Below are 18727 nucleotides of genomic sequence, written 5' to 3'. Positions count from 1 at the left end.
GCCCAGATATATATTTAACACAGAATAACCCTGTTCAGCATATAAAATGATCTAAGTGCTCTCTGAAAACTGCTATACATGTCTAGAGTGCCTGGGGGAATACCAGTAATGAACTCTCATCTGTAAAACACCTACTGTTACAGGATTGTGATTTATTTAATGCACCTTCAAAAAAAATCTAACTTGTCATGTTTGTAAAAGCACTTGAGCTGTTGTTGACAGTGGCCTCACAAGCAGATGCCAGTGCACTTACTGCATGTAAAAATCTGTTTGTGTAATTATGTCTGCACCAGATGGAGAAGCACGCGAGTCACATCTTCCTCCACCGCAGCCAGAGTGTAAGCACACCAGCGCAAGACGTGACAGAGGCATGGGTCAAAACGCATGAAATGTAACACAGTCACATGACCTAGAAGTGGAAAATGTAATATTCTGGGTCAAAGGTGGTTCACGTGTTTCATGTGTTTAGCTGTGGAAACTTGATCTCTTTTGTTGTTTTGCCCATGATTTATCAGTTTTGCTTGCTCATTTATGCAATCCTGTTTTTTTAAAAGTGTTTTTATTTTTGACAGTTCCAACAGTGTCGTTTGGAAAAAGAGGACTTTAAAAACCTTTCTATCGCGTCTCACTCTGAACTTTGTCACCACTGCATGCATAAATGCTACGTGTCCTCTGTGACTCAGCAGATGGTTTGTCCCTTTTCCTCCTGTAGTTCTTGTTGGAAGATCACAGATATGTGGGGGAAATGCAGAACCAGGACAGACCCGCTTGAAATCCAGCACTGAGTCTATTTTTAGCACTGCTGCGTTTAGCGTTTAAGAGCAGACCAAGCATAGCGCCCGGGGGCCAAAATTAGCTACTTGGAAATTAATAGGAAGGTTAAAGTGCATGTAACACTTAATAATTACGGGAAAAGGCAGATGTGTGTGCAGTACAAGGAACCAGTGGTGATCACGACTCTGTGGAACAGGAAAAGGATGGAAACTCCCTAGAAAATACCACACAGCATGCAGTGGAAGTGCTTTGAAATCCCCATGCAGGAGTGTGAAGGACGAAAGTTTTACAGATGGCATTCAGTCCCTTAAACATGATTAAAACACTTTTTTTTTTACTTTCCAGCTTTTTATAAACTTAAATAATCACAATGACAAAGTTTTTTTCTTTTGATTTTGAAAATAGAAACTATTTTTTAAAGATTATGTCACTGCCCAGAGGCTCGTAGCTCTTTCAGTGTTTTATTTTTTTTAACCTGGTTGTTGCACAGTACAGACCTCGTGGCGCAACGGTAGCGCGTCTGACTCCAGATCAGAAGGTTGCGTGTTCAAATCACGTCGGGGTCAACTGCTTTAACCCTGGGCAACAATCACATTATTCATGATGTGTGTAACGTACCGATTTCAAATACAGAATACCTGTCTGTCACTGGTTTCCTATTCGCGCTTCATGCAAGTCACTGTATTCCCCAGAAGACAAAAATAAGACTTGTTTTCAATTTCAACTTTCTCATGATTTCCCGTGATTCCCATCAACTTTCTCGTGGTTCCCAAATCAACAGCAAACTTAATGCGTCAGATAAAAACAGCTAAACAAATAAAGTCTATGAGGTTCATCCTTCTGTTTCTAAAATGTCTTCATTGTCAAAGTGATTGATTCACTGGCAGCTGGCAGCACGGTCAGGATCACAGAACAAAGACGAACAGTGCAGCTCGAATTCGGCTTACTTCGTTTGACGTGTCGACGAGACCCGAAGACATTCTTCTCTGGGAAGGTGTGTCCTGTTGCCATGGAGAGGCGTCACTTGGCAACTTGGCGGTGTAGCGTGATTGTGAGGCACAAAAGGTAGCTCTGCAGCTCGCAGTACTTAGCCCATCTCCCCCCGTTTGTAGAAAACGTATTTGTTTTAAATAAATAAGATTGAAGGGCAGCTGCTGACAGGCTACTTGTTTCCACCGAGGTTTCTTGCCTGCAGTGAGTAAGAAGAATAATCTAAGAAGAATTTTATCCTGTTCATCAGTTGGTTTGGCGTGAGCAGACCTACTCATCGGCACTGAGACACCAGTATGCAGACAAAGAAGAAAAGAAACAAAGGCATTGTTTCCAACTGTGAAAATGCAGGTATTTTATTCTCTTTTTTTTATCAGTGGAACTCAAGTTCTGATTCATATATAATATTATGTGTTTTCCCTTAACTAGTAAAATCACTACACTGAAAGTTTATGAAAAGAATATGTGATGGATCTACCTGCCTATCTCTGAATCAAAGACAACCTCAAAATCTAGAAAAATGAAGTCCTCGTGCTGAAAAGCACTGAAAATTAGATTTGTGCCTCGAGGGCACGTTAGAGGAGAGGAAATTAAATTACAGTGCCACATTTTTTGTTATTGAAAGGATATTAGAAGCAGACCATGAAATGTATGTTTCTGATGGAGTCCATGCTACCAGCTAGTACAGAAACCATTCTGAAATGATAAACTGTGACCTAATAAAAAGCTCTTGAAACTCTCACAGCACAGCATTGATTTATTATTGGTCATGCTACAGAGGAAAAAAAAAAGAAAAGGCATGGAAAAACATCTGACCCTCATGTTTCATCCCTCAAATCACTTGAATAGGTCGTTAGAGAATCGACCCCGTGCCTCCTCATTAAACCTATCATAGCTCTCTACTGTAACCCAAGCCAAAAGTCCTTAATCTCCATAGGAAGTCATTAGTAATAGGAAGCCTCAGTTTTGTTTGCTAGTTTCCCTACATGTTTATAATGCTTCCCTACAGAGAAACTTCTGGCTGTATCTTTGCCTCCTGACATCTTGCCGCTGGCCCTTGTGCCTCCTCAGAGTCCGGGTCAGTCCCAAGACCAGGTTCCCAAGATCAGAGCCTCCACTAAGAAGAAACGAGAACGAAAGAGGAAAAATCACCGCAAGGACTCTCCAGCCACGCTGACAGAGAACCATAAAAGCGATGGAAACGGAGATACTGCTCAGGGATACGTGACAGTGCTCAATGTCCCGCAGCACTCTCTCCCAGCTCAGACTCTCAGCCTGAGGTGGGAGGGAGTGCTGCAGGATCCCCAGGCTGAGGCAAAGAGACTGGAGCAGTACAGGGCCAACAGGCGGCAGCGGTACATTGCACACAGAGAGGCTCTGTTAAAAGAAACCCAGGACGCCTTAAGACAGACTTTTCCTAAAGAGAAAAAGGTTCCAGCTAAATGTGACCAGCAGGAGGCTGCGTCATTACTGCAGCTGAGCAGACACTGAATTAAAGAAGCAAAAGAGAGCCTTATGCTGTTAGTGGCCTCGGGATTTATTTGTTCACAGTTTAAAATAGATTTATGCAGTGTGAGACACAAAGTAAAGATCCTAGGGTGCTGTTAAGACACTGGACCAAAGAGAAACTGAGCAGCTGAACACCCTTTAAAACGCCCCAACAGAAATGCTTAGGTTCAAAGTACATAACCACAATGCCACAGCTTTCACGACAAGAACGCCTCCTGCTGAGCACACCTTAAGAAGTTGAGTTGATCTTTCAGGGCAAAAACCCGGTCGGGATCACATAACATGAACCCAACTCACATCTGTCAGTGAAGTGAAGGGGGGCTGATCCATTACAGCATGAGAACCACAAAGAAAGATGTCCAGCAGAGAGGGGGTGGCAATGTGACTGTAACAAAGCGCTGCTCTGCTGTCAGTCTAAGCACAATACAGTAAACACAGTAAAAAGCTTGTTGGTGACACGATGGAGCAACAATTTAATGTGCAAAGTCCTGAACTCATTATTTCTCTTTGTTGCTCCTCTAAACTGTTAACTGTGTAACACTAAACCCCTTACTGATAAATGGCAGTGGGTGTCTGTTTATCACATTTGAACTTTATAGCCACAATTATGCAGACAAGAAAATCACCACGCTACATGCAGCAGATAAAGATCATACAAATATACATACATATATGAGCTATGCGAATGCCAAACTACTGAAAAAAAATCAGAAAAGATGAGAAGGGAAAAAAATGTTAGTGGCTTCCACCTGTAAAATCATTCCTGTTTTGGGGCTTGTCTCATTGTTGTCCCACCTGCTGTTAATTTCGTCAAAGCAGCTAAAACATATTAACAACCCCTTCAATTACTTAATTGAACAGATCAATATTCTAGAAGTTTGACTTGATGCTGTAGTCTAAATATAAAGTGTTCATTAAATTTTTTCTTAACAGTATATGTGATTTTTGGAAAATGTTTGTATATGCATAATAGATGCTGGCACTCGCAGTTCCCTAAGCAATGTTTATGCAAAGTTTCATCAAGATGGCTCCACTCCCCCAGGAGGAAATAGGGAACATGCAAACATACATCCATACATATGCATAAACTAATTATAGTATGATGTCTCCCCGTCCACACAGGAAGCAGTTTGTCTGTAAAGCATCACTTTGACACAGATGTTTGGCTACTAGTAGACGTTCCAGGTTGTGGTTGCCTAGGTAACCCTATAATGTATTTACCACCCTATCATTTGTCAATCCTCTAATGAAAGGATGTCAAACTGATTTTGCATGTTGCATCACATACAAACCAATTTGGCCATAAGTGGGCCAGACACTCCCCTTTGTGTCAATGTGAAGACGTTTAGCATACAAAAAACATACATTTCTATAGTTCTATAGTTGTCTAGTGGGCCAAATTAGAGTCTTTGCTGGTCTAATCCTGGCCTGCGGGCCTTATGTTTGACACCCTTGATCTAATGTTCTTTACTACCCTGTCATATGTGTATCATAGGTACCCTGTGCTATCACCGTTGCTTGCATAGAAGTTTATCTCGGGACATGCCCACTTTGTGTCACTAGTGGGGGGGGGGGGGGGGGGGGGGGTTCTTAAAACCTGCAATTGCTACCAAGTTTCATTGGCTTTCAAAGGTTTCTGGTCACCACATAACTCGAAATCACTTCATGTGTGGATGCAGCTTAAGGCTCTTTGTGCTATAGATCTTTTACTGTCTCTAAGATGTTTGATGAGCAAATGCAGTAACATACAACATCTTAAATGTCCTTCAAATCGCATAAAGAATTAAGTGTAATTATAGGTGTACATTTATGAAGTGGGACAGATTACTTCCTGTTTCTGTCCACTCTGTGTAGGAACACTACCACTGGTGGACAATAGATGTCAGAACAGTCCCTCTCTGAGTGAATCATATGTTCTCATGAGTCACTAAATACAACAGAGACCAAACTGATATGCCTGAGTTTTTTTTTAATTCAAAGTTGAAAACAAGACAAAAATGTTTAAATGACAAGTACTTCACTTTTATTCTTACTCTTGGCATCAAGAATCACTTTGAAACGATAACAACGCTGTTACTAACAAGAGGGCTGATCATCAATGTGTCTTCTTCTTGTCACCTCAAGAAAACAAATCTAATAATGTTCTTATACCGAGGATATCATAGATTACTCGTTGTTACAGAGTGACTGGGTTCCTGTGAATTTACAGCATTATACTGTAAATGCATTGTACATACAGAAATGAGGTAACTTGAATATCACAGGAGTCAGTCATCTCCTGTGCAATGAAATACACCTGCTCTATCCATAATTCTCTGTAAAATTAGCCATTTTCCCCCTGCATCACCAGAGTTTGATTTTCATTGTATTTAGGTTTGCACAATTAGCCAATTTTTATTTCTCTTACATAAGATAAGAGCTTCAATTTTATTAAAATGGCAAGCAACAAGTTTCAATTCAAATGCTAATAAAAAAAACTGTTTAGCCTGCCCTTTGCAAAGAAAAAAAAAAACTAAATCTTTGACAGGCAACATTAGTACAGAGAGAAAAAAAAGCCATTACCACCTACTACCACCTAAAATATCACTACTGGTACTACTAACTGGATCTGGCCCTGAAAGGTCCTGGGTGAACTGAGGCATCCTGCTGAGAGCGAACAGTAAAAGCTGAGGTGTGAATTAAAGATAGCAGCAGAGCGATTGAGGCGGGGGGAGAGAGAGAAACGCAGCATTTCTGTTGTGCAGTGCTTTTGTTCGTTGTTTGCTGCAGGCCTATTGTTTGCTGTTGGTGTATTTTGTTACCATTGCCTGTTTCAGCATCTCTGTTTCAAAGAGCTGAACACTGCTGCCTCTGTTTTCCTAATCCCCCCCCCCCCCCCCCCCCCCCAACTCACTGACCGGACCACGAACGCGGATGTAGTGGGCATTAAGGTCACTTATGTTTTTCCAGCTGCCCCATCCAAGTAAAAGTGAGCTTTAAATACTAACAGCAGAGAACATACTGAGGCATCTTAAACAGCGATGTCTCTGGACTGTTACTGAAACACTCCTGGAGACATAAATCCATGAAATAAAATAAAAAATCTGTTAAATTAATGACAAAAAAATTAGATTTAAAAAAGAAGACCTATAAGCTGCATCTTTTTGAGGTATCTGTTGTTGACATTTGGACTCCCCCTCACATGAGCACTGAATGCATGGTATGCACTTCCACACAGCCCGTATTAGATGCTGAGCTGTTACTGCAGCTTTCACTGTGTTTGGTGCTCCTTCCCTCCGCAAGTGAAGTTTGTCTCTTCCGACTGAAAAGTTTCAATCCACATTTCCAAACTCCCCCTGGTCCTTTTTGTGAGCCGTGCTGAAGAAGAGACATATGGAGGAACGAACATTGGACAGACGAGTGTAAGGAGCTGAATATCAGGACAGCTGCAGCCAGCTCAGGTCGTCTGATCTATCAGAGAGAGAAAAAATATTTCAAAAAATGCTTTTATGTAGATTTCCACTTATCTTGTGTAATTCTGCCTCCATTCACCAGCACGGTGAATTTTAAATCAATCACCATGCGATGTGCTGACTTTCAGCTTTAATTCAAGATGTTTAACAAAAGTATTGCAATAGATACATCCATTTTTAAAACCTTTTTTATACAAAGCTCCCTTTTTTTCAGAAAGTTAATTGGACAGATGACTGTCAGGTGCTTATATGACCTTGAAGGTCTGTTCTCTTGCTATTCATTCAGAAATTAAGCAGAAACAACGTCTTCCTGGAAGTCCCAATATGAGGTCCAGAGAGATACCAAAGCAAGTGAGCGAGTGAGTCATCATTAGATTGAAAAACCAAAAAAAATTAGGAGTGGCTGAATGACCATTCTAGCTCATTCTTAAAACTGTAAGTGCAGGATGATGGAGGCTATGTAAAGCAACTTCACAACATTCAGCATTTAAAAGTCAAGAATACTCTTCAGGAGGTATCATTGTTATGGTCAACAATCAAGAGATGCCTTCAAGAATGGAAACACAGCGCGTTTGCAACAAGCAGGTCAGATCAGACTTTACCAGAAAACATGCAAAGAGAAGATGCAGCTCTAATATAATGTTTGGACAGATGAAACCAAGATTAACTTGAAACATGGTGACAGGGTTAGGGCATGGGCATGTATGGCTGCCAGATCATCTGTTTATTGATGATGTGACTGCTGCTAGAAGTAGCAGGGTCTCAGGAAACATTTTTTCTGAGTGTTAAACAGGATATGCTGTATTTTGAAATTAAGATGCTCCTAGCTAACAAGTGTGTTCCATATTTCTTAGTCAGAAATGCACCTCATTCATCATGTTTGGTTTCAAAACAAGATGATATCATGGGCAAAAAAGACACTGACCTATGCAGGGACGTCTCTAATGATGCCATGAAAAACTGTTTTCAAATTTTAGTGATCTGAGATTTTTACAAAGCCTATGAAAAGTTTGATTGAGCCCATGTGAGAAGCATTCATGTTCTACCCAGATCCCAGGCATCACCAGAGACAAAAGTATTTGTTTAGTTAGAACTTGTCTGAATCTCTTTTGAATGCTACGTGTAATAAAGGCCAGCTTGAAACAAGGCAATGGCTTGATTATCCGAACAATGTCTGGACATCATGTCTCAAAACAGCTTTGAAGTCATGTTCCTGACCACCTGTGGTGTCTAACTTAAACAATGAAACTCTGTTAGATCTTTTTTTGGACTCCACCAACCTCTAGGTAAGAAACATGGCTCATTTTTCACAAAAATAAATCTCTCTACATTGTCTCTCTGGAGTCATATTGTTCAGATTCAGTTTGACTAAAATAATCAGAAGATGGGAATATAGAAACAAAGTGTAAAACAAACTGAACGATTTTACATACTGGGCCTCGTCTTTTGTGATGACTTTTCCTGTTGCGAGTCTCTCAGCTACTGCCGACACTGCTGGATCAAAGTTCAGGCCAGCTGCTGCTATGACCTCCTCATCCCTACAGGGAAAAAAACATTCCAAACATACACATCTGGGTATTTATTTAATGGTTACATTTTTTCTATCACAGTTGAATACAGTTTTAACAACAACAACTTACTTAATGTACAATGCGAGGAACTTCCTGTCCTCAAACTGTCCTTTTATCACGAGCTCAGTGTATCCCTCCCCATAGCCTGCACACAGCCAAAGCAAACATTCAACAATGGCATGCAGAAACATATGAAATCTATCACAGAGGGTTTATCTACAGTGTTTTCAGGCAGTAAAATAAACAGTTTGGATGGCAAAGACTGAAAAGAAAGATGTAATAACTTCACATGAATAATGATAATAAGACACCTGATTTTTTGTGTGCCAGTAAATATTTACGTGTGTGTGTATACCCACCTGTGTATCGGATGGTCTTACCCACAAGGACAGTCCAGTAGAAAGGGACTGAGTTCAGTTCAGTTGTTTTGTTTAGCATGTTCAGAGCTACTATTCTCCCTTAACACACACACAAAAAAGTTTAACATGTAAATGACATATATGGGATTTTACCCTGTAACACCCAGTGTATCATATTTTATACATGAGTTTTTGAGACCATGAATCAATAGCACCATAAATTTTTAAGCAATAGCAAAAATTATACAAATTAAAATGTATATATGCAAATTGATATTTAATTTGTTATTGTTTGTATTCATCAGAATGCTTAGTAAACACTCCAGCCTGAAGGAGAGAGCAAAGGTAAGGTTGACAGTGTTGATGTCAGTTTTGGAGCTTTAAGTAATATAAATTGACCCAGAATTCTCGTGAATTTAGTCCCGCTTCCCATAGATGACATTTTAACAGCTTTTGTGCTTCCCATGGTAAATGTCAAACATTGATTTTGTGCATCAAAGTCTCTTTGTGAAACTTTCCAGTTAAGTCTATATGTTTCCTGCTTCACCCTGTGCTTGTGCCATCTGCCAGTGTCCAATGTTAACCATCCTGTTTTTAGCAATGGCCAGTGGGAACATGGCCAGATCACCACCACAGAAGACATCGGGGACATTGGTGTGCATGTACTGCAGGAGGGATACACACAGAGAACTGATGATCAATGTTCCAAAGCACAAGTTTGGGGAAAAAGTACAAGTCAGGCTTATGTGCTGTAGATAATCGGGTGAACCGCTGACCTTGTCGACCTTTACAAAGTTTTTTGAGGTCATCTGTATTTTACTGTCCTTTAGGTACTCTGAGTTCGGCATGGTGCCTAATGGAGGAAAAATAGGAGCAGTTAATCAGGTCATTTCACTCAGTTATTTGTATACAATTTCAACAAGTCATTTAACATTAACATCAGACATATTTACAATATGCTGGCAACAGTAATTTAAGTGAATATATACATATATTCCTTCGGGATTAATAAAGTATTCTGATTCTGATTCTGATTCTGATTATAAAAGCTTTCAAGAATTCTGTGTTGCTTAATAAAAGACTCATAAAAGACTCTGATATGTTTCCACTTACCAATACCTACAATCAAAACTTCAGCTGGGATAACTTTTCCACTTTTCAGCACAACCTCCTTCACCTTGAGGAATAAAACAGAATGTGACAGGAAGAACTCAGTGTTAGTATTTTTTTTTTCATTACTGAAGATAAAACTGCTGATATTCTTATCTAAAACTAGGCGTCACAATCCTGGGCCATTTGACCCAGCCTTTTGAGTCTTAATATATTTTGATGTTTATGGTTTATGTTTAAGTTCATTAGCTTATCTAAGTTCATTTCTTTTTTGCCTATGATGCCCTGTTATAGTTCATTGTTTATTAGATTTCCCTTGTGTCTTCATGCCTCTGTTTAAGTTTCCGTCGCTCTTCATGCGTTTCATGTCTGCATCTCATTATGTTTCTCGTTTTATTTTGAAGAGGTTTGGTGTCCCGTGTTCGTTGTGTTTAGTTTCACTTCCCCTGTGGCATCAATATGTTTATTCTAATCAGCTGTCACCCATGTGTTTCCACTTCCCCTGATCACCTCCAGTGTGCATTTTGTGTGTTTTCATTGATTCCTTGTCAGGTCATCTGTTGAGTTCTCGTCATGCCTCCATGTTTCCAGGTTTTTGTCATGTTCAAGGTTTTGTTCTTTGTCTGTTGTGTTTAGCATTTAGTTTTTCCCAGTTTAGTTCTAGTTTCGCCTCAGTGTGCATCTGCCTTTTGTTTTGTACCTTTTCCCAACCTCAAATAAACGGCTCGCCTTTTGTTATATTATAGTTTTGTTCCAAGTGTCTGCATTTGGGTCCTCTTTCTCCATCCACATGTTCTGCCAGTGCAAATCGTGACACTGGAATGAAGTTTATCTCCTCACTTTACCTTGCCATTCACACCTCGGATCTCTGTCACGCTATCATTCATGTAGAATTTCACATTTCTCTCAATCAGCATCTACAGAAACAAGAGTGAACAACAAACAGGTAAGCTGGAGATGAACTACTGTCAGGGAATAACACGTACATCTCAATCTCTTCATCTTTCTTACCGTCATGGTGAGTTTGCCGATTTCAGGACCTAATGTATTTTGGTACGGCATTTCACTGCTGCCTATCACTGTGATACTGGAGGCTTTGTCTGTCAAGTAAGATGCCACCTCCATGCCTGAAAGCAACATGTAATTGTAGGTGCTGGAGCGAATATCAGTGTGAATAATATATTTTACTTAATATTTGACATATGATGCGAACAAAAAGACAAAGAAAAAAAGAGAAAAATAAAGCTAAAAGATGTTGATGCTGTAAACTAAATTTTTTATTTTCCTCTCTTTTGTAGGCTTTTGGGTCTATATAAAAATAGGGAAGAAAGGAAAAAAGGAAGTTTTCACAGTTAAAGCATATAATTCCACTAGCTTTGTTTTCTACACAAATCCAGGCAATACAAATGTGCACATAGTAACTATAGTAGAGCTGGGCGATATAAGATTTTTTCATATCACGATATGTTTTTTTCATTTCAGGCGATAACGATATCTATCACGATATAAGCCAAATAACTATATTTGTAAGATTTAAATGTGCCGTTGCTCACAAGTAAAATGTGAAATAATCAGCAGCTTGTTTTGATTTAAATATTTATTTCCCATAATAAGTTCAACAGGGTAGATGTACTTAAGGAACATGAGACTTTTTCAGATAAATAAAGGCAAATATTGCAAACTACACAAAAGGCAGCCGCTAAAGCGTTTAAGTTCCAAAATAGAACAAACGAAACAGACTAAATTGTCAATTCCACTTAGAAACAAAATATTAATTCTAAAAATAAATCTTAGTTTGTTTTACAGAAGAACAGACAAAACTGACTAACTTTTGTCAATATCAAATAAACTGAGAACTAAAAGGAAATTCTCAATCTCTCCTTGTTGTATAGCTGAGCTTTTCAAACAGTTTTAACAGTTACTTTAGTCTGACAAAAGCCGAATGACGAATTAGAGCTTCCAGTCAGAGATTGAGCATGCACCGGTTTATTGTATTTCCAGACTTGCTTTCGGCACAATTAACAGTGCGCGCTACTCTGTTTTTTGTCAGACTTGAAATAGCCGAAATACCGTCACACTACGGAACTTCTATGGCTCTTCCGTACAACAATCTCTCCGGTGTTCTGACAAAACGTCCTACTTTGGCAAAACGTCCTACCGTAAGTAGTTTATGCACATTTCTGCTGTCATAGTAATTCCAGCACAAATGTAAGTAGGTATGACAGTTTGCCACTTAACTTTGCCTATCAGAGTATGCTTGTAGCTCACATTCATAAAGCCAGGATGGTTTGCCACTTCATTTTACCCATTAAAGTATGCTTGTAGGTCACATTCAGAAAGGTAGCATGGTTTGACACGTATTTATACCCGTCAGAGTATGTTTCTAGCTCTTATTAACAAAGGTAAGATGATTTGCCACTGAATTCTAGCTGTAAAATTATGCTTCTAGCTTATATTCACAAAGGTAGGACGCCACTGAATTTCGTGTTGTGCGCATGCGTAGAAACAACAGGTAGGATGGTTTGTCAGGTAGGATGGATTCCCAGAACACCTGCATTGGAACCATCATCTGTTTTCTCTTCGGTAACCTTCGGTCACGCTCTCGGTTGATTTTTCTCTAGTCAGCACACTCATTTCCTCCATTACCCGGGCGGCACGGCAGCTGGCTGCTTTCCAAAACAAATACACATGTGCGGCTTGGCACTTGTGCTGTACGTAACAAGTCACGTGACGTGACGCTGCGGCTGTGATTGGTTCGGCTCTGCGCTAGTTAATTTGGATTGGCTGTTCCTCTTTTTTTTTTAAGAGGACAAGAGAGATGAGGCCTATCACAATAGTTTAACTTTTCTATCGAGAAAAAGTTATTTCGCAATACATATAGTTATCGTTCTATCGCCCAGCTCTAAACCATAGTAATCAGTACCAACAAATGAGGTTCCCACGAGGACAACATCGGAGCCCGTACAGGCTGCGTGGATTTGCCGGGCGTCCTCTGGCGTCTCCAACATCTTGATATTCCCCAAGTTCATGCCAGGAACATCCAGACCCTTTGCTCTAAAGGACAGGGATCAGAAGCAACTCACTCTGTTGTAAAGTAAAGTGGATGCTCCATGATCCTTTCACAGATTTTTTGAAACGACTAATTATATCTCAAAGCGGTAAATTTTCTCGTTTTAAACTTTTGATGTGTTTTCTATCTTCTACTGTGGGTTTATGAGATTTGCCGACCTCTGCATGCTGTTTTAGGTACCTTTTATGCAGCAACCCAGCTTTTTCAGAAAAGGTGGTGTTACTCTGAGACTCAGCTTAATAAAGTCTCCTTAGTTTTATCGTAAAAGTGAATTATAATATTTTTCTTATTTAAACTTTTCCATCAAATGTGCAGACTTAAAAATATATAATAAAACTGAGAGGACACTAACAATAATATTTTAGTTGGGGAATAATTGATGCCTGCCTGAGGCCAGAGAAGGTGTTTGTGCTGGAGCCAAGTATGTGTTTGTACACATATTTGTGAGGTTGTCTGTACCTGCAGCCAGTTGAAATGAGGAGTTGGTCGTAGCTCTGGACTGAACCATCATCAAATGTGACCGTCTTCTTGTCTGTGTCCACGGAAAGCGCCTGCAAACACATCAGCAACCAGTTTCAAAGCATGACTCAATCACATAGATAGCAAGTCATTCCCACATGTGTTGCTGTCCGGATGAAGATTTACCTCAAGGTCACAATGTCTATGAGATAAAACACAGATGCAAGCACATGCAGGATGTTGTCATACAGGAAGTACTCACTTCTTTCCTGAGCCACACCTCTATGTCATACTGATGGAAAAACTCCATCCTCCTCATCAGGATGCTGTCGCTCTCCACGTTCATCACCTGTGAAATCAGCAAAACTCCAGTGAAGTGAAGAAAATTCATAGAGACTTTCATGTGTTTGTGTCGAGTTATTCGCTGTGCTGAACCTTGCTCAGACGTGTTTTGTCGTAAGGTAGGAGGTCTTCTCTGGTCACCATGATGATCCTGCCACCAAAGTTTTCCTGCCGCAGCGTCTCAGCACAACTGAGTGAAGCGGCTCCTACACTTACACAAAACAACACACACACACACGCAAAGGAAGCAAATCAGAGGCAACGCAGTCTAATACCTGCACGTATCCATGTACAGCATACATGTACTTTTTTTGCAGGATCAGAGAAGCGGCTCATTTTCCTGACACATTTACTCAAATCCCAAGGCAAAATTGTTACATTTACTTATTTGTTGAGAGGACATGGTGGAAGATGCCAGTTAAGTGCCCTATTGAAGCCACACAACCACACACACATATTGGTCCACACTCACCTCCTCCCAGCAGCAGAACAGTGTGAGTAACTCCTGGGACTGCAGTGCCCATACGCTTTATCCTTTTCTCCTGCCTGAGAGTCTGAATCATGGATCAAACACGTGGTCAGGTCATCAGTAGGTACCAACAGTGATATTTACAAACAGAAAATTATTTCAGTTGCCTAAAAATACACTCACGGTTGCTTTCTTAGGTTCAAATCAAATCAGCCAGTCACATGAGACAGCCCTTCAGTGCATTTGTTCACTGCAACTTTCAGCTACAAACCAGTTTACAAAAATGTGAATCAAAATAAAGCATAAGAGTTTGTGTCAGTGATGAACTAAAAAGATAAAACTTGATATTTTAATGATTTTTAAGGGGAAAATGTGCTCAGTATGAATTTATTGACACGTCACACTTAAGAAAAGCAGGGAAATTCCACTCTGTAGCATCCTATTTTTTTAAAAACAACAAAATGATAAGTGTTTGGGGCCCAACTGTTTTAGTTTTTAAAGCAATATGCTCCCCATTTTTGATTAATCTGTGTTTTCAACTGCAAAGGTCCTCTTTTGTTAAGTTTTGTAATGTGCTAACTGTTTCAGTGGGTCACAGATTTGGGTTGCAGAAGTACCAGGAGTCTGCTATGTTGAAGTCAGGTCATCAACTGGTGTTTATCGCCTCCACCATAAAAATCCAGGTTCTCCCTCCAACAGTTACTCCCTGGCAATAATTTCAGCCTCTCTTTCCTGTAGCTGGGTTTTAACTAGTGTTCATGAATGCAGCGGGGAGCTGTGTTCAGTGACAAAGGTTTTCAGAATTAGTTGTGTATGGCCTTCTTTCCTCGCTGAAGAGATCGATACCAGGAGATTAAAATGGCCTCATATTACTAAAACAGAAAAGGTAACCTACTTACCTTTTTATTTATGGACACATACACTTTGCTGTTTTGAATATGGACCTTCAAAAGCGAAAATAAAAACATTTAAACAACAGCAAATGTGCTCATAAGCTTTGTATCAATCTGTCTCTCCGGTTCATACTTTGTGGCAAGGTAGACAGTCGATGCCGGGGTATTCCTCGAGATCGCCTGTGTGGACATTGAAACAGGAGCCGTGCCACGGGCAGCGCACTCTGTTCCCCGAAATAAAACCTGAACACACAAAGATGCGCACAAGAAAAATACAAGATGAAGACAAATTATTAAAACATAAGAAACACATATGAAGCTCAGACCAGTCTGATACCTTACAGTGTGCACAGACAAGATAAATTTCCTTAAATGACACTTTTCTGCCCACACAAGCACCCAGACTTGACTCAAGACTGAAATACATCTATGTCACAGAAATTCCTCTTCAGACTTCCTGTCTTCATACCTTTGCTAAGTGGAGCGCCGTAGTGTGTACACTGGTTCCCAATGGCGCTGTATTTACCCCCACTGCGCGTCAGCAGCACACCGTGATGTCCGACTTCAACTTCCATCATCCTGAGATAACAGACACACACACACACAGAGAGAGAGGTTTTTAATTTTTTAGAATAAGATAAATTTCATTGTTTGTACATCTAAGCTTGTTTAACACTTCAACTTGGTCTTTTCCTCCAGCCGTGGAAGCGTCGTGTCTGCAGGGATGGCTTTATCTGGACTGAAAAAAATATTTTTTTAAGTAAAATGCACCTGAAATGTATAAAATCAAAGGTTTATGTATTAAAATAATTCATCATTAATGGGTATAAACTGAATGCACACCTATCAAGTAAGTTAGTTGACCAGATTAGATTAAATGTAATGTTTTAGATTGAATTTATACAACAAAATTATGCACAAAAATTTACATGTAATCAAATTACATAAAGTTACCATTTTGGGCATAAATATTTTTTGAATACTTTGGGCTTTTTTATTTTTAAAAAAAAGTGCCCGATGAAAACTGTAGTCTGTGGGCCATCAACCTTTTGCTGATTCTGAAGTGTGGTGTGCCAGAAAAAGTCTGAAAACCAGAGCTTCAGTTCAGCCAGAGACAAGGTGGTCGTGTTATCCTCCTTATAAACTGTACTCACTTTGTTGATGCCTTACCCCTCCCCTGTTCCCGCAGAGGCTGTATTTTTTTGATAAAACTGCAACCTTGGGGAGTTTTTGACGGGGTACAATCAATGACAAGGCCTCCTGGTAGTATTTTCACTAAAACTGTCGTAGTATTGTTGGGTTTTAGACAGGTTCAATAGCCCCAGTGTCTCTGGCTCGTGTTTATGAGGCTGGTATTCACTGTCTGATCTACAGTTTTGACCAGATGGCACAGACATATATTCACTCCGGAGCTTTCATCTACTGGGACCCCCACTGTCATTTAGACCCCACAGAGTGTCTAAATAATCTAAATAAAGGGGGTTTTGTGGTCAAATGCGTTTTACACTGTGAGGTACATACAGCTCAGCCCCAAGGAAAATTCCTCTTTCTGTCAAAGAAAAGAAGGTTATGAGATGTCTTAATTTAAGAAAAAGAGAGGCCAAGAAATGTTGCTTTAGCAAAGAAAGAAATCTCTGAGCAAGACTCTTTGAGCTTAAATTGTAAGAAATAAATGTGGAAAATAACAAAAAAAAAGTCTAATTTCTCAGACTGACCAGTAATAATAGAAAAAAGGGTTTATTCACAGAAATTAACCATTTTTGTGAGGACAAAAAACAACAACAAAAACGAAATAGATTGGACTCTTTGCCGGGCCGTTTCTGGTCCCTGTCCCTTTTGTTTGACATCCCTGCTATAAATCATTCAAGTGTTTTAGATGTCACACTGAGACCAGTTTAAAATTTATAGCAATAACTGTTTATGTGGTTAAAACACAAAGGCATATGTTTGCAGGTTCCCCATCCCCTCCTTACTGTCCATCCTGCAGGTCTGACTCCAGACAAACCACCTCTGTCAGCTCCTCTGATGGGTTCTCTGAATCAGAGTCCGTGAGCTCTCCGCGGGCTGCCCAAACACATTATAAATAAATAAATGAGTCATCAAATGAATGATCATCAGTTTACTTTCAGACACCACTCTGCTGAGGCTACTCACACGGCTTGGTCGACATCTCTGTGATTCAGCTGTAAGAGCTCGCAGACACCAAGGCGAACCCCAGGGACATTAAAGGTTATTCAGACGCTCAGGTGGAAACAATTTGAGTCCTGCGTCACTTTGCTTTCCTCTCAGCAGATGAACAATGGGAGTCCATTTCCAAGGGAACCAGTCCATCCCCAACCTGCATCCCAGTTGGTCCAGTGAAAAGTAGATGATTTGGCTCTAATCACCCTGGAAAGTGTCTTCGGTGAGGCAGTGAGCGGAGAGTTTGGGCACTGTGGCGGCTCATGTTCAGCCGCCGTATTGTCGCAGAGAAAGGAGACCCTGCTCTTTTGTTTTTTTACAACGGCAGCACAGAGAAAGGCTGACGAGGCTGAACGCTGAATGGAGGGGCGACAAAGCAACACTTACTCAACCACAGGTGGTTATAATTCACTCTAAAGCAGAAACACTGAAGTCAGGCACTGTGGTCACATTCACACATGAGGCTGCACGTCTATCAGATTTTCGCCCATATGTGCCACAAGGAATTTCATTAAGAACATCCGGTGCAAACATCAAGTTTGCCATCAACTCGGCTTTCACAAAACGTTTCTTTTTTTAACATTGTTGAGATCACAGTTGTTGGAAAACTTGGCGTGTGTGTACATATGTGTGTGGGGCTAGTAGAGCTGCTGAACTGTTCAGCAGACCTAACAGTACTGCTGAAAAGATGTCATAAAGATGAAGCGAAAGTGAGTTATGAAAGCCAGGGTTGTTGTCCTTGAGAGGCAATCGTACCATTATGTGTCCACGGCCCTTTACTATCAGCTATGAGTTTATCACTTGGTGTGCGTGATGTGCGTTAGAGGGCAGAGACTAGAAACAATATATGATATATAACAGTGACCTCACAGTGACACAAGCGTCTCATGCTCTCTTTTCATGAAGCGTGTTTCCACTGAGGTATGCACTGGACATGCGTGAGGTGAACTCCGCTCAACTACACTGTAAAAACTGTGACTAGAGGTTACTTAAAAAAGTTATGGCAACAAAGTGACACTTGAAATAATTAAGTAGATTTTAATTTCAAAAGATTTATGTAAAATGTAGAGAAAATGTTAATTAAATTCAAATAGAAAACAAAAGTAGATATTAATAGAATTAAACTGTAAATATGTGTTGGATTTAGGGTCAAAATCTCAAACTGAAGGTTGAAATTGCCCAACTTTACCAAAAAAAATAATTGATATGAAATAAGTCTCTGAGAAAAATTACTTTGAATTTACTAACTATCTGGCAAAGGTTTAGTAAAAACTTCCTAAAATATCCATTACAAAGAAATGAAATCTTCTTGTTTTTTCAGTAAAACTCAAATTGGATTCAATAATTTTCCAAATAAACCTTAAAAATAATGACTGAATAATAAGAGAAAATGAAATGAATTTTACTTATTTTCTGAGTAAAATGAATCAATTTCACAAAGAAAACAACAAAACAGTAATTTGTTTTATTGTGGAAAATAAAACACAGTAATTTATAATATAACATTTTTCTGCTCGTATACACTGAATTCTCATCAACAATCTCCTG

At 39.8% G+C, this 18727-nt stretch overlaps 2 protein-coding genes and 1 non-coding gene across 3 annotated transcripts; 2 read left to right on the top strand and 1 right to left on the bottom strand.

The window, feature by feature from the left end:
• Nucleotides 1-1268: 1268 nt before the first annotated feature.
• On the top strand, nucleotides 1269-1340 carry trnaw-cca (transfer RNA tryptophan (anticodon CCA)). Its single transcript has one exon. It is a non-coding gene; the product is annotated as a tRNA-Trp (tRNA).
• A 463-nt stretch (nucleotides 1341-1803) lies between these two features.
• On the top strand, nucleotides 1804-4398 carry LOC147320832 (uncharacterized). The gene is made up of 2 exons (XM_086307516.1): nucleotides 1804-2115; nucleotides 2774-4398. Exons 1-2 carry the CDS (start codon nucleotides 2061-2063, stop codon nucleotides 3253-3255), a joined length of 537 nt encoding a protein of 178 aa, XP_086163642.1. The 5' UTR covers nucleotides 1804-2060; the 3' UTR covers nucleotides 3256-4398.
• A 1758-nt stretch (nucleotides 4399-6156) lies between these two features.
• aifm5 (apoptosis inducing factor mitochondria associated 5) lies at nucleotides 6157-17456 on the bottom strand. Its single transcript, XM_086309039.1, has 19 exons — nucleotides 17153-17456; nucleotides 16972-17062; nucleotides 15468-15577; nucleotides 15132-15241; nucleotides 15005-15049; nucleotides 14109-14190; nucleotides 13730-13842; nucleotides 13557-13643; nucleotides 13295-13386; nucleotides 12689-12819; nucleotides 10777-10892; nucleotides 10611-10682; nucleotides 9769-9832; nucleotides 9432-9508; nucleotides 9203-9320; nucleotides 8656-8754; nucleotides 8366-8441; nucleotides 8159-8263; nucleotides 6157-6723 (listed from the first exon to the last, which is right to left on the bottom strand). Exons 1-19 carry the CDS (start codon nucleotides 17166-17168, stop codon nucleotides 6690-6692), a joined length of 1638 nt encoding a protein of 545 aa, XP_086165165.1. The 5' UTR covers nucleotides 17169-17456; the 3' UTR covers nucleotides 6157-6689.
• Nucleotides 17457-18727: the final 1271 nt, after the last annotated feature.

Source organism: Aulonocara sp. 'chitande type north' Nkhata Bay, linkage group LG10 (genome assembly GCF_057382095.1).
Source record: "Aulonocara sp. 'chitande type north' Nkhata Bay isolate Kocher_YH1m ecotype deep benthic linkage group LG10, A_spYH_male_GT1.1, whole genome shotgun sequence".
NCBI lineage: Eukaryota > Metazoa > Chordata > Actinopteri > Cichliformes > Cichlidae > Aulonocara > Aulonocara sp. 'chitande type north' Nkhata Bay.
Note: the sequence above shows the minus strand (reverse complement) of the source record. Positions and strands in the feature narration are given on the sequence as shown.

Excerpts from the sequence above, each read along its gene's own strand:
- LOC147320832 (XM_086307516.1), top strand. The coding sequence starts at position 2,061 with ATGCAGACAAAGAAGAAAAGAAACAAAGGCATTGTTTCCAACTGTGAA. Across the intron at positions 2,116-2,773 it reads TTCCAACTGTGAAAATGCAG|AGAAACTTCTGGCTGTATCT; the intron begins GTATTTTATTCT and ends GCTTCCCTACAG.
- aifm5 (XM_086309039.1), bottom strand. Across the intron at positions 15,050-15,131 it reads ACTGTCTACCTTGCCACAAA|GTCCATATTCAAAACAGCAA; the intron begins GTATGAACCGGA and ends TCGCTTTTGAAG. Across the intron at positions 10,683-10,776 it reads TCGGCAAACTCACCATGACG|ATGCTGATTGAGAGAAATGT; the intron begins GTAAGAAAGATG and ends TTGTTTCTGTAG.